This window comes from Mesoplodon mirus, assembly GCF_964341445.2.
Source record: "Mesoplodon mirus genome assembly, chromosome: 15".
Taxonomy (NCBI): domain Eukaryota; kingdom Metazoa; phylum Chordata; class Mammalia; order Artiodactyla; family Ziphiidae; genus Mesoplodon; species Mesoplodon mirus.
Window position 1 is genome coordinate 71,475,255 of NC_138991.1, and position 15,583 is coordinate 71,490,837.

General features: G+C 40.2%; 1 protein-coding gene across 2 annotated transcripts in view; it reads right to left on the reverse strand.

Moving 5' to 3' along the window:
- Window positions 1–12,008, reverse strand: part of FERMT1 (FERM domain containing kindlin 1) — a 54,448-nt gene extending 42,440 nt beyond the window's left edge. Inside the window, exons 1-3 of one of the 2 annotated variants that reach the window (XM_082645693.1) lie at window positions 11,911–12,008; window positions 6,924–7,092; window positions 4,612–4,845 (exon numbers count right to left, since the gene is read on the reverse strand). In XM_082645693.1, coding sequence (XP_082501819.1) covers window positions 4,612–4,845; window positions 6,924–7,074 — 385 coding nt within the window. In that variant the 5' untranslated portion in view covers window positions 7,075–7,092; window positions 11,911–12,008. Of the gene's footprint in view, window positions 1–4,611; window positions 4,846–6,923; window positions 7,093–11,159; window positions 11,171–11,910 lie in introns of those variants that run through there. The other variant, XM_082645692.1, reaches the window with a different exon arrangement.
- Window positions 12,009–15,583: the final 3,575 nt, after the last annotated feature.

Genomic DNA, 15,583 nt, shown 5'->3' on the forward strand with positions numbered 1-15,583 from the left:
AACGCTATGAGACTAAATATCAATTACAAGAAAAGATCTGTAATAAATACAAACACATGGAGGCTAAACAATACATTACTTAATAACCAAGTGATCACTGAAGAAATCAAAGAGGAAATCAAAAAATACCTAGAAACAAATGACAATGGAGACACAACAACCCAAAACCTATGGGATGCAGCAAAAGCAGTTCTAAGAGGGAAGTTTATAGCAATACAATCCTACCTTAAGAAACAGGAAACATCTCGAATAAACAACCTAACCTTGCACCTAAAGCAATTAGAGAAAGAAGAACAAAAAAACCCAAAAGTTAGCAGAAGGAAAGAAATCATAAAAATCAGATCAGAAATAAATGAAAAGGAAATGATAGCAAAGATCAATAAAACTAAAAGCTGGTTCTTTGAGAAGGTAAACAAAGTTGATAAACCATTATAGCCAGACTCATCAAGAAAAAAAGGGAGAAGACTCAAATCAATAGATTTAGAAATGAAAAAGGGGAAGTAACAACTGACACTGCAGAAATACAAAGGATCATGAGAGATTACTACAAGCAACTCTATGCCAATAAAATGGACAACCTGGAGAAATGGACAAATTCTTAGAAATGCACAACATGCCGAGACTGAACCAGGAAGAAATGGAAAATATGAACAGACTAATCACAAGCACTGAAATTGAAACTGTGATTAAAAATCTTCCAACAAACAAAACCCAGGACCAGATGTCTTCACAGCTGAATTCTATCAAACATTTAGAGAAGAGCTAACACCTATCTTACTCAAATTCTTCCACAATATAGCAGAGGGAGGAACACACCCAAACTCATTCTATGAGGCCACCATCACCCTGATACCAAAACAAGACAAAGAGTCACAAACAAAGAAAAGTACAAGCCAATATCACTGATGAACACAGATGCAAAAATCCTCAACAACATACTAGCAACAGAATCCAACAGCACATTAAAAGGATCATACACCATGATCAAGTGGGGTTTATTCCAGGAATGCAAGGATTCTTCAATATACACAAATCAATCAAGGTGATACACCTTATTAACAAATTGAAGGAGAAAAACCATATGTTCATCTCAATAGATGCAGAGAAAACTTTCAACAAAATTCAACACCCATTTACGATAAAAACCCTGTAGAAAGTAGGCACAGAGGGAACTTTCCTCAACATAATGAAGGCCATATATGACAAACCCACAGCCAACATCGTCCTCAATGGTGAAAAACTGAAACCTTTTCCACTAAGATCAGGAACAAGACAAGGTTGCCCACTCTCACCACTCTTATTCAACATAGTTTTGGAAGTTTTAGCCACAGCAATCAGAGAAGAAAAAGAAATAAAAGGAATCCAAATCAGAAAAGAAGAAGGAAAGCTGTCACTGTTTGCAGATGACATGATACTATACATAGAGAATCCTAAAGATGCTACCAGAAAACTACTAGAGCTAATCAGTGAATTCGATAAAGTAGCAGGATACAAAATTAATGCACAGAAATCTCTGGCCTTCTTATACACCAATGATGAAAAATCTGAAAGTGAAATTTAGAAAACACTCCCATTTACCACTGCAACAAAAAGAATAAAATATCTAGGAGTAAACCTACCTAAGGAGACAAAAGACCTGTATACAGAAAATTATAAGACACTGATGAAAGAAATTAAAGATGATAGAATTAGATGGAGAGATATACCATGTTCTTGGATTGGAAGAATCAATATTGTGAAAATGACCCTACTACCCAAAGTAATCTACAGATTCAATGCAATCCCTATCAAACTACCACTGGCATTTTTCACAGAACTAGAACAAAAAATTTCACAATTTGTATGGAAACACAAAAGACCCCGAGTAGCCAAAACAATCTTGAGAACGTAAAATGGAGCTGGAGGAATCAGGTTCTCTGACTTCAGACTATACTACAAAGCTACAGTAATCAAGACAGTATGGTACTGGCACAAAAACAGAAAGATAGATCAATGGAACAGGATAGAAAGCCCAGAAACAAACCCACGCACATATGGTCACCTTATCTTTGATAAAGGAGGCAAGAATATACAGTGGAGAAAAACAGCCTGTTCAATAAGTGGTGCTGGGAAAACTGGACAGGTACATGTAAAAGTATGAAATTAGGACACGCCCTAACACCATACACAAACATAAACTCAAAATGGATTAAAGACCTAAATGTAAGGCCGGACACTATCAAACTCTTAGAGGAAAACATAGGCCGAATGCTCTATGACATAAATCACAGCAATATCCTTTTTGACCCAGCTCCTAGAGAAATGGAAATAAAAACAAAAATAAACAAATGGGATCGAATGAAACTTAAAAGCTTTTGCACAGCAAAGGAACCCATAAACAAGACCAAAAGACAACCCTCAGAATCGGAGAAAATATTTGCAAATGAAGCAACTGACAAAGGCTTAATCTCCAAAATTTACAAGCAGCTCATGCAGCTCAATAACAAAAATACAAACAATGCAATCCAAAAATGGGCAGAAGGCCTAAATAGACATTTCTCCAAAGAAAATATACAGAGTGCAAACAAACACAGGAAAGAATGCTCAACATCATTAATCATTAGAGAAATGCAAATCAAAACTACAATGAGATATCATTCCGCACCGGTCAGAATGGCCATCATCAAAAATTCTAGAAACAATAAATGCTGGAGAGGATGTGGAGAAAAGGGAACCCTCTTGCACTGTTGGTGGGAATGTAAATTGATACAGCCACTATGGAGAACAGTATGGAGGTTCCTTAAAAAACTAAACATAGAACTACCATATGACCCAGGAATCCCACTACTGGGCATATACCCTGAGATAACCATAATTCAAAAAGGGTCATGTACCAAAATGTTCATTGCAGCTCTATTTACAATAGTCAGGACATGGAAGCAACCTAAGTGTCCATCAATGAATGAATGGATAAAGAAGATGTGGCACATATATACAATGGAATATTACTCAGCCATAAAAAGAAACAAAATTGAGTTATTTGTAGTGAGGTGGATGGAACTAGAGTGTCATACAGAGAGAAGTAAGTCAGAAAGAGAAAGACAAATACTGTATGCTAACACATATATATGGAATCTAAGGGGAAAAAAAAGAAAAAAGAATAAAGGTCATGAAGTACCTAGGGGTAAGATGGGAATAAAGACACAGACCTACTAGAACATGGACTTGAGGATATGGGGAGGGGGAAGGGTAAGCTGTGACAAAGTGAGAGAGTGGCATGGACATATATACACTACTAAATGTAAAATAGATAGCTAGTGGGAAGCAGCCACATAGCACAGGGAGATCAGCGAGGTCGTTTGTGACCACCTAGAGGGGTGGGATAGGGAGGGTGGGTGGGAGGGAGATGCACGACCAAAGAGATATGGGAACATATGTATATGTATAAGTGATTGACTTTGTTATAAAGCAGAAACTAACACACCATTGTAAAACAATTTTACTCCAATAAAGATGTTAAAAAACAAAACAAAAAACAAAACAAAAAAACAAACAACCAGTTACTAAGCAGTTGGTGTGTGCCAGGCATTCTCCTAGGTGTTAGGAACACAGACATGCTCAAGAAATGGTTCTGTCTTAACCTTATTTAATACTATAACAGCCTGCAGTACCCAACATTGGCACTCTCAATCCTGTGTACACTATTATACTTTTTCCTTTTTTTCTCCACTACCTATCTCCTTGTAACATCTTATTTTTTACATGATTTACTTTCTGTCTCTGTATGCTACAATGTAAGCTCAAGGAAGGCAGAGATTTTGGGGTATTTTTATTGCTTAACCCATCCCTAGCACTCATCCCAGTGACTGCCAAACAAATACGTATATATTTGCTGAAGGAATGAATGAGCAGTTTACAGTTTAATGGGGAGATAGATCACTCACTCACATACTGTATATACTGTGTTCAAATACTAAATCTTTGCCTTGGAACTCGAGAATATACGTACACACTTTCAAAAAACACAAAATAAGAACACATTCCTGACCCAGGGTTTGCTCCTATTACGGAAGTCCCAGGAAGAAGAAATGGTTTGGACAGTGTTGTCTCTAATGGCTGTTAAAGTTTCTGATCCATAATTAAGTGTACTTTTCTGCTTAAAATAAACTCCACAAATGATGTTTGTGGACAGAGTTATTTACTGGAGCCAAATGTTTGGGAAGCAATTAAGACACTGCATCACCATTATCTCAAAAACAATAAAGACACATTGGCTCTATGGTGATAATAATTTAATGGAGCTCTTTTTTTGTCTTAAATATAATGATGATTTCAGTATGGCTTAGAGAAATGAGTTTTGGGGGGGAAATCTTAATGGGGTTGTCTCTTCTGTTTACAAATCTCTTTGAAATAGTTTTAAGCTTTGGGGAAGTGAATCTGATTTATTCCAATAATGTTCCGTTTGGTTTAACTTCACTTAAATGGCTAAAGTCTCCAGAACTGGGCTCGAAATGTATGCTCCTAATAAGGGACGTGTTCTGTAAAGCCAACTGCTTGTGGACAGAAGTGCACTTATTTTCTTGTCCTCCTCTGCTGAGAGTCCAGGGGCCGCAGGCGCCTGCGGGAACTCACTCAGGGCTCTGCAGATGTCGCTGACCGCTCTGAAGACCACGGCCGAGAAGCTGACTCGCAGTCGCACTGTCTTGACGTTGGGCAGGCGGAGGCGAAGCATTTTATGCTGAGGGGTGAAGAGAAGCTTTGCATCTGCCTGGACCCCACATTTGTCCAGGGTCCAGTGCGTTTTCAGAAGCCAGCAGTGCTTCTGTTCCCACCAAAGTGCAAAGTCTGACCAGTCCTGGGCTATGTCTGCAAGAACGGAGAACACAGTGCAGTAAAGTGAGAGTGAGCACTCGCACCCCAGAGTCAAGTCCCTTGTGTGCAAAACTGAAGCCAACGCTGGTCTTCAGCTCCCACCTCCTCCTACAGCCCAAAGTTTCATCATTCTTGGCTTCTTATCAAAGTCCCTAAGGCGGGGCAGGTAGAAGACAGACTGAACCTTACCTTCTTTATATTTAAGTACTATGGAAGGAAGAGAAACATACAATTTTTGTTCCTGATGAAATACTAAAGTTATCTTCTCCCAAGTCCTTTGGTGCCATGGTCCTTTCTGGGAAGGCCAGGAGCATCACCTCTGTTTAATCAAGATTATTTCTCCAATAGAGATGAATCCTTCCACAAGGGAATATCAACAGCTCCCAATCAAATTCCATGCAGAAATACTGGGAAGCTGACATTTCACTCTTCTCAGGAATGTCCATCTCTTATTAGTTCCACCATATTCCCAGTTTCCAAAGTGCTTACACTGAAATCAGAGCTGAATATTTTCTCTCTTAATGGTAGCATCAACATTGAATTCTTCCCCTTCTTCAATGCCCCTTGGCATCTAGGTTGAATCTTTCCCCTTTGCCAATGTTAGAGTCAATATTCAATCTTTTATTTTGCTAAATTAAGAGCCACCGGTATTTTTATTTACTTAAAAAATAGTTTCTCCCTCTTTCTTTCTCTCTATTTAAATTAGAAAACCTTTCTCTCAGTGCTATTAGAAGTATAAATGCTATAACTATTTTGGAAAATCTTTTTCAGTAATTTTTCTCTGAGCTATATACCCATTAGAAATGCGTGTACTATATAGACCAAAAGACAGGTACTAGGGCTTCCCTGGTAGCATAGTGGTTGACAGTCCACCTGCTGATGAAGGGGACACGGGTTCGTGCCCTGGTCCGGGAAGATCCCACATGCCGCGGATCGGCTGGGCCCATGAGCCATGGCCGCTGAGCCTGCGCGTCCGGAACCTGTGCTCCGCAACGGGAGAGGCCACAACAGTGAGAGGCCCACATACCGCAAAAAAAAAAAAAGACAGGTACTATCTGTAAAAGCCCCCAAATGGAAACAATCCAAATATCTATCAACAGGTAAATGGATAAATTGTGGCATAATCATTCAATTGAATATTATACATCAATGAGAATCAATGAACCCAAACTATATGCCATAGCATGGTTAAATCTCACAGACATAATGTGGCAGGAAAGAAAGCAGATGCCTAAGAGTATATTATCCTGTATAATTCCACTTATATACAGTTTGCAAACAAGTAAAATTATTCCTATGGAGTAAGAATTCAGGATAGTGGTTACCCTTGGTGGGGCAGAGGCTGCGAGGGGTTAGGTGCAGGACTTGGGTGGGGGAACAGGTAATGTTCTCTTTCTTGATCTGGGTGGTGGTTATATGACTTTGTGAAAATTCACTGAACAGTACACTTATAATAAGTGCACTTTTCTATACGTATATGATACTCCAATGAAAGCTTACTTAAAAATACTTTATATCACTAGTGTAAATGATAAGCTAACATCTGTGGTCTTAAGTAGAAGACAAAAAATAAATACAAAGAAAATAGAACATTATTAAATTCTAGGTACCTCATGTTGACTCGTGATGTGAAGACTCTGACCCTGAAGACTTCTTTCCTTGTTTTAAACAGGGTGAGTAGCAAATGGTGGACAATGTTAAAGGACATATTGGCACCAGGCCGCCTGCATCATGGAGCAATCAAGCATTAACAGAGAATCACATAATAATCTAAGGTCCCAGGTGTGGTCTAAAGTCTCCATGGAAGGGGTCCTGTTCTTGTGCAAATAGGTTTTACACCTACTGGGGAGCTTTAGTTTGCCACCAAAGACTCAAATTTTCATATTGGGGGTCAGAGGGTGGTTTGGGCCCCTTCAGGTCTTCCCATTTCTCTTCCTCTTGCAGGCAGAGGCCATTACAAGATGGATGATCAAAAAAATTTAGATGGTCAGACAATCCAGTTCAGCCATTTAGTGGTGATGCAACAGAGAGGGTTTCAAATGTAGAGAAACCATAAAGAAGCAGCAACTTACTGATCTGTTCCACTAACTTGAGCATCACTCCCCCAATGTGGAGGTCTCCAGACACTCTCAGTGTGACGTCCTTCTGCTCCTCTTCATTTGGATGGTCAACTTGGATCACGAGCTCCCAAGAAGCAGACGCAATGTCACTGGATGAGAGCATTGTGGCAAATGCAGGTGTCTTTGCGTAAAAAGGCAGACAGATCAGAAGGAGACTGGGACTCACCAGGCAGACCTTGCAGAGCAAAACTTTTTTCCCCCCATTTTAGCCCCCTCTTCAAAAATGCCACAGGGTTCCTGATACTAAATTCAGCATCTTAACTTTAAAGACAAAAAGTCTAATAAAAATGATCTCAAGCCTTCTAAATTTATGTACTTCACTTTTCCACCCTCCCAGGTCCACCTGGCTATATTCTGTGCCTGCCCGGTCATCCATCCCTCTCTACTGACTTTTCTTGACCTTCTCTGAACTATTTTAGCAATAGGCAGCAAATCATGACAATCCTTGACACTTAAAAAAATCACCTTTATTGAAGTATAATTTGTATACAATAAAATGCGTTGAATTTAAATGTACACTTTGATGTATTTTGTTGTATGCAAATTATACCTCAATAGAACTGATTTAAAAAAAGGAAATTAAAATCTTTATCTTGGGACTTCCCTGGTGGTGTAGTGGTGAAGACTCAGTGCTCCCAATGCAGGGGGCCCGGGTTCGATCCCTGGTCAGGGAACTAGATCTCACATGCATGCCACAATGAGTTTGTATGCTACAACTAAGGAGCCAGCGAGCTGTAACTAAGGAGACCTTGAGCCACAACTAAGGAGCCTGCCTGTTACAACTAAGACCCAGCACAACCAAATAAATAAATATTAAAAAAAAATTATCTCTAATGTATATACATATGTATTATTACATTCCTCCCATAAATACTGATGATATCTTCTGGTATGAAAATTCAAAAAATAAAAATAGAGCAAAATTGTTTCTTTTTTAGTCATATAAGGTAGTTTTATCTTAAGCACATGGAGATGCAGGTCATTAGTTATTGCCACATATTTGATTTACTTGAATAACCGTTTTATATCATATAGAGGTTGATAAACAAGTGTATCAATTAAGTTTTTGGATACACCTTTAGCAACAGATTTAAAACAGGAGTGACAGACATACAAACCCACTCTTCAAAGTACAGTTAGGGGTGAGAACTTCAAACCCATAGTGTTCTCCTCATTGGAGGAGTTATGATGAAAGAAGCTAAGCAGTATCAGAACTGAGTGTTGTGGGGGTAATAGGAACACTGGGATTCCAAATTGGCAGAACTTAAAAATGTCAGCTCTCTCTTAAATAGAAAGCAAATGATACTACCTCTCTTGGCTATTTTAAGATTTAAAATAAAAATCAGTCATTTAAGTGATAACAAATGTTTTTCACTTTGCTAGATAAAGACAGCTTATGAGAAATCTATGTTTTCATAAGACCTGTTTTTGAGAAACATCTGTGCATGCAAACAGCCCAGGAGAGGGCTTCTCTAATGGAAAGTGCACACGAACCCTGAGAACCTTATTAATATGCAGATTCTATTCAGCAGGATCTTATTAACATGCAGGTTCTAGTCAGCAGGTCTGGGGTGGATGTGGAAACCCTGCATTCATAACAAGCTCCAGCTAATGCTGGTCTTCCTCTCACACCCTCAAATTGCAACAGCCACTTGAAAAATTAGCTCCAGGACTCATTTCCTCCCTTCAAACTAACTAGATCACTTATTAAGCCAGGACTATGGTGACCTCTGAGAAGGTCTGCAGAAAGTGGGCATAGAGGGAACGTACCTTAACATAATAAAGGCCATATATGATGAACCCACAGCTAAAATCATACTCAATGGTGAAAAGCTGAAAGTATTTCCCTCTAAGATCAGGAACAAAACAAGGATGCCCACTCTAGCCACTTTTATACAACATAGTATTGGAAGACCTAGCCACAGCAATCAGACAAGAAAAAGAAATAAAAGGAAGCTAAATTGGAAAGGATGCAGTAAAACTGTCACTTTTTGCAGATGACATGATACTATACATAAAAAATCCTAAAGATGCCACCAGAAAACTACTAGAGCTCATCAATGAATTCAGTAATGTTGCAGACCACAAAATATATATACAGTAATCTGTTGCATTTCTATACATGAACAATGAATTATCAGAGAAATTAAGGAAACAATCATATTTACCACTACATCAAAAAGAATAAAATACCTAGTAATAAACCAACCTAAGGAGGTATAAGATCTATACTTGGAAAACTATAAGACACTGAAGAAAGAAATTGAAGACAACACAAACAGATGGAAAGGTATACCATATTCATGGATTAGAAGAATTAATATTGTTAAAATGACCATACTACCCAAGGCAATTTACAGAGTCAAAGCAACCTCTATCAAAATAGCAACAGCATTTTTCACAGAACTAGAACAAATAATTTTAAAATTTGTATGGAAACACGAAAGACCCCGAATAGCCAAAATGATCTTGAAAAAGAAGAACAGAGCTGGAGGAATCATGCTCCCATGACTTCAGACTATACTACAAAGTTACAGTAATTGAAACAGTATAGGACTGGCATAAAAACAGACACAGATCAATGGAATAGAACAGAAAGCCCCAAAATAAACCCACACACTTGTCAATTAATCCACAACAAGGGAGGCAAGAATATACAATGGAGAAAAAACAGTCTCTTCAATAAGTGGTGCTGGGAAAACTGGACAGCTACATGTAAAAGAATGAAATTAGAACACTCTCTAACAACATATAGAAAAATAAACTCAAAATGGATTAAAGACCTAAATATAATCAGAAACCATAAAACTCCTAGAAGAAACCATAGGCAGAACACTCCTTGACTTGAATTGTAGCAATATTTTTTTTGGATCTGTCTCCTAAAGCAAATGAAATAAAAGCAAAAATAAACAAATGGGACCTAATTAGACTTAAAAGCTTTTGTATGGCAAAGGAAACCATAAACAAAATGAAAAGACAACCTATGGAATGGGAGAAAATATTTGTAAAAGATGTGAAAGACAAGGGATTAATTTCCAAAATATACAAACAGCTTATACAGCTCAAGTAAAAAACAAAAACAAAAGCAAAAACAACACAACCCATTCAAAAAATGGGCATAAGACCTAAATAGACATTTCTCCAAAGTAGACATATAGATGGCCAACAGGCACAGGAAAAGATGCTCAACATGTTAATCATCAGGAAAATGCAAATTAAAACCACAGTGAGATATTGCCTCATACCTGTCAGAATGGCTATCATCAAAAAGACTACATATAACAAATGTTGGCAAGGATGTGGAGAAAAGGGAACCCTCCTACACTATTGGTGGGAATGTGAATTGGTGTAGCCACCTTGGAAAACAGTATGGCGGTTTCTCAAAAAACTAAAAATAGAACTACCACATGACCCAGCAATTACACTCCTGTGTATATATCAGAAACAAAACAAAACAAAACAAAACAACTGAAAACACCAATTAGAAAAGATACCTGCACTCCAATGTTCATAGCAGCATTATTTACAATAGATATGGAAGCAACTTAAGTGTCCATCAACAGATGAGTAGATAAAGAAGATGTGGAATGGAATATTAGCCATAAAAAAATAATGAAATTTTGCCATTTGCAACAGCATGGATGGACTTGGAGGGTATTATGCTGAGTGAAATAAGTTAGACAGAGAAATACAAATACTGTACAATATCACTTATATGTGGAATCTAAAAAAATAAAACAAACTAGTGAATATAACAAAAAGGAAACAGACTCACAGGTATAGAGAACAAACTAGTGGTTACCAGCGGGGAGAGGAAAGGGGGGAGGGGCAAGATAGGGATAGGAAATTGAGGTACAAACTATTATGTATACAATAAATAAGCAGCCAAAACTAACACAACATTGTAAAGCAATTTTACTCCAATAAAAATTTTTTTTAAATAAAATAAGCTACAAGGATATATTGTACAACTCTTAAAACTCTGAGCTAAACTCTGAGTACCTTCACTAAGCATTCCTACTAACATAAATCTTTCCCAGTGAGGACACAATAAAGATAACTCTTTCATAGACAAACTCATAACACGCCATTGAAGTATTTGACTTTAAGATCCTTACAATTTCTAAAATGCTATGATTTAAGGTTTTGTTATTTAAAATGTTTTGTACATAAAGAAAATAACCTTACTTTTAAGGTGACTCCTTACTGCTTGTTTCGTGAGCAATCAGACAGAAGGTTTTTTCTTTTCCTAACCTGGGCAATCAAAACACTTCTCATTTAGGCAATAAATGGTGATTCCCTTACAACGAAATTCTGGCTAAAATTAGGCAATCTGGTTTCTCCACATTCCTCTCCTACCTTTTCTGCGCCTTTTTGAGCGAACTTCTCACGTTCAGCAAGCTGTTACTTGTTGAGGGAAGCACATCTAAGTTAAAGACCAGAACAAGAAGCAAAGCGCACCGCCAGACCTGCCTTCCTCCGGGGAGGCCCAGTTGCCCACTTCCTCGGGTCCTTTATAGAAAAATCAATCAAGAAAGACAGACAGACGCAGGCAGGCAGACAGAGAGAAAGACGGGGGGGAAATAGACCCAACGCTTCCCCTGGAAGATCAGAGAGTGAGTGGGTCCGAAGGCCTCTGGCCTCTGGCCTGTCTTTTGCCAGCTCTGCAGGGTCCTGAGGCCCAGGGGAGTGTGGTGGGTGTGTAGAAACCTGCCCCCTACCCTCATAAAGGCAGTACCCGCGGCTGGACGGAGAGTTTACTTTGCGCAGCCAGATACGCAAGGACGGAGAAGGTGGTCACAAGCCGAGGACGCGGTTTTTAATTCAGCAGCCATTTAAGTGCAAGGGGCTGTAGAAAGACAGGGGCGGGGGTCTAGGGAACCAGCGGTGCCCATCGCAGCCTCCCCTCCCCGCCTGGTCCCGGCCCCTCGCCACCCACCTCCTTTCTGGAGCCTACGGCGTGCGGAGTCGCTGCCCCCTGGAGACCCGGCCAGAGGCCACTGCGGCCGAGCCAGGGGCGCGCGGTGGCGGCAGCTGCTCCGCGAGGTTCGGCTGGCGAGGGCTGCGCGCGGACCTGCCAACTAGACTGGCGCCCGCCTCCGCCGCCCAGTCTCCGCCCCGCGCGCCCCCCGGGGCCAGGCCGGTCAGCACAGCGGGCAGGCGGCTGCACGCCCAGCCCCCGCCTGCCAGGTCCCGCTGTTCGGGGAGGAGGCGCTCCGCAGACTTTACGGGCAAAGGGTGGTCGCCCGGCTACCGCGCTGCGAGATGGCGGGGAGACCCCGGCGGAGGCTCAGCCCCGTGCCCCTCTTGCGACCTCTCATCCTGCCCACCCTCCCTTAGACCGCCTCCAGTTTCCCGGTTCCCCGAGGCCCGCCCAGGACTAGCCCGGTGATTAAGGTCCTGCTACTTCCCCGCCCGCAGGGTGTACCAGTCACTCACACCCCGGGGTGCGTCCACGCGCCAGGAACCCCGGCTTCAGGCGGGAACAACCGCCTCCCCTCTAGAGAGCCTGGAGGACCTGTGGTCGCCAGGTGGAAGAAACAAAAGCGGTTCATCTCTGAGTAAGAGGGTGGTGTAAACCCCTGAGAAGGGTGAGGCACTCCAAACATGCACGATGGAAGACCCTGGGGGAACCCAAGGCCCCGCCCCTCGCGGAAGTCTGGGTGGCTCACCTCACATTCACCACCCAGCCCTCCGCTCACCCTCCTGTTGGATTCACATCCGAAGGGAGCAGGAAGGGTGTGTGTGACCTTGGGGAAGTTACGCAGCCTCTCCAAGCCTCCTTCGCCCAAATTACACACTTTTGTTGAGTGTTTACTATGCACCTGGCCTGGGGTTGAGCTTTGAGGATACAGTGGTTATAAAATAGACAGGAAATTATAGTTTTCTCATCTGTAAAATGGGTAAAGGGATGGAATTCCCACCACCAGAATTGCATTCAGTCCATGGAGGAGTTTTATGCAGTATAACAGTCTTTAGCGATTTTTGTCAAGTACATAAAGCTTTTGATGACTTAAATTTTAATTTAAGATGTTGTAAAATTTAGAAGTGGAATCTTTGTTTTGCTTGGACTTCACCATATTCAGCCATTATTATGGTTTTGAAAGTACTTTACATTTAATTTTAAAAGGTCAGTTGAACAACCGTCAGCAAATATGGGATTTTATATTTGAAATGATTAAAAAATTTGAAACTGAATTTCCGAATTTGGTAGTTTGTCAACTATAGGAAAGTGGTCAGCTGTCATCTGGTCTGACTTCCCTGCATGCCTAATACCAACTGAGCAAATATGCACTTATTTGGGGCAGAAGGTGTCTAAGACTTGCTTTCTAGAGACTGTGCATGGTTGATTAGACCATAGACTGTCTTCAGGATCTTGCATATGATCATGAAGCAGTAACAGCTTTCTTTCCGCCAAATTGATTTTCCATTTTAGTTGAAAATATCTGGATTGCGCTAAAGAGTTTAACTGGTTTTAAGCTTTCTGCTTGGCCTAAATTCTTTTTTAAACTTTTTAATGGAAATATTATATATTTATACGCAAGAACACAAATCATAAATATACAGCTGATGAATTTTCACATACTGAACACAACTGTGTAATGAAATTCCGATCAAGAAACAGGACATTGCCAGTCCCCAGAAGCCCCCTAATCCCACCTTTTAGTTACTACCACCCCTCACCAAGAGTAACCATTATCCTGACTTCTAATCCTCAGATGGGTTTTGCTGATGTTTGTACCATACATAAATGGAATTGGATGATGTATGCTATTTTGTGTCTGGTTTCTTTTGTTCAACATTATATTTTTTAGTTCCATCCATATTGAATGTCCTAGGCTTTTTTTTTTTTTTTTTTTTACTACCTAGTTATTATTGTGATGCAGGTCCAACTCATCCCCTAAGGTTCTAGTTTAGAAGTGTATTAAAAAGTATATTCTAGACTTCAAAATTTCATACATATATAAACAAGTAATACTCGCCTTAATCCCTCTTAAAAAACAAGCAGAATCAACACTTTGAGTCTGTTATTTAATCCATACATACTCATCAAGCAATGAACAAGCTTATTTATTCATACAGTGGCTGACACTGTATAACTGTGAGCTAGACACCAAAACTAGTGCTGAGAATGCTCAGATTAGGCACAGACTTTATCTTCGTATCATGATACAATGCGAACAAATACAGAGGAGGGATGTGTACCTCTCCCGGGTGTGTACCTCTCCCAGTTGTGTGGCGTGGTGGGGAGTATGAGAAAAGGCTTCATAGAGGAGATGGGTTTTGAGATGGAATTGGAAGATTTAGTTGCCTATACTAACCTGTAGTCTCTAGAAAAATGTTTTAAGGTATTTTTTAGTTAGCAGATAGTTATTGTACTTCAAGAGATGCATTTCCCGATCTTAAAAATTTCCATGTTCATGGTGCAAATATTGAAACAATAACTATTATCAGATACTTATATATGGCAAAGCTGACCTGAGAATCATTACCCTCAATAGGTAAGTTAGTCATGTTTGCATTATCATGTGGGATATGAGTGTGTAACAGAAAAGAACAAACCTGAAATGTACATGATAGCCCATTCTCAAGGCTCTGCCTCCCTTTAAAGACATAACACTTCTCATTCATGTAGAGATCAAATGTTGTGGAACAGAGGTTTACAGGAACCTTGTTGGAGGTTTACAGGAACGTGTTGACCTGACCTACATGGATAGCTGCAAGCACAAAGGATTCCAGCACCAAGAAGTTTGAAACAACCAGCCACACTGCTCTTCTTTTACTGTAAAAGAAGCCTGGATTCTAACTCCAGGAAGATGGTTCTTTGGGACACTAGTAAACCATCTTCTTAGTCTGCTGGCTTTCTAAGTAAATTCGCTATTCCTTGCACCAATAGCTTGTTTCTCGATTTATTGGCCTGTCATGTGGCGAGCAGTATGAGCTTGGTAATAAATACATTGGAGTGGCTGAGAGATGTGGCCATGTTCTTAATCGCTGAACAGAAAAGGGAAATACAGCTGTAGAGGGCCTTTGACCATCCTGGCTACTTCAACCTGTGAAGCACAAGTGACTTTCTTCCTCTAACACCTTTCTATTTCCACCACATGAGCCCTCAAAGTTTAAAAAATTCTTTATAATTAACTTAGAGAGAATGAGAAAGCTGCTAGAAGGAGAAAAGAGGTGTTTTTTCCGGATTGATTCTTTTATTTGACAAAACACATAGGCCTTTACCCAATGTAAACTTCTGTGTTGTGCATTCAGCTTCTAAGCATTCTGCAAGTCTGGCAACTAAGAAATGACAAGAGTCACCGAAAATGTATTTTTGTTTTCACTGAGTCCTTGGGACTCAGCAGTTGTGTTCATGTTTGTGGACAACGTGTTCTATTGAGTGCAAAGAAGCAGAATGTGCCTATTATAGCTACACCTTCCTTTCCAGCTGTACAAATAATGAGTACTTTCTATGCCCAGGCAAGTTCGAAAATGTTCTCCCTGACAGGGTAAAGAGGTGTGTCTTGATGTATTGACAGGCACTGGATGAAGAAGTGTGAGGGAGAGCAAAGGAGGCTTTGCTCCTTGCTGTTGAGAGTGAGAGGAGCAAGAAAGAAGGTGCC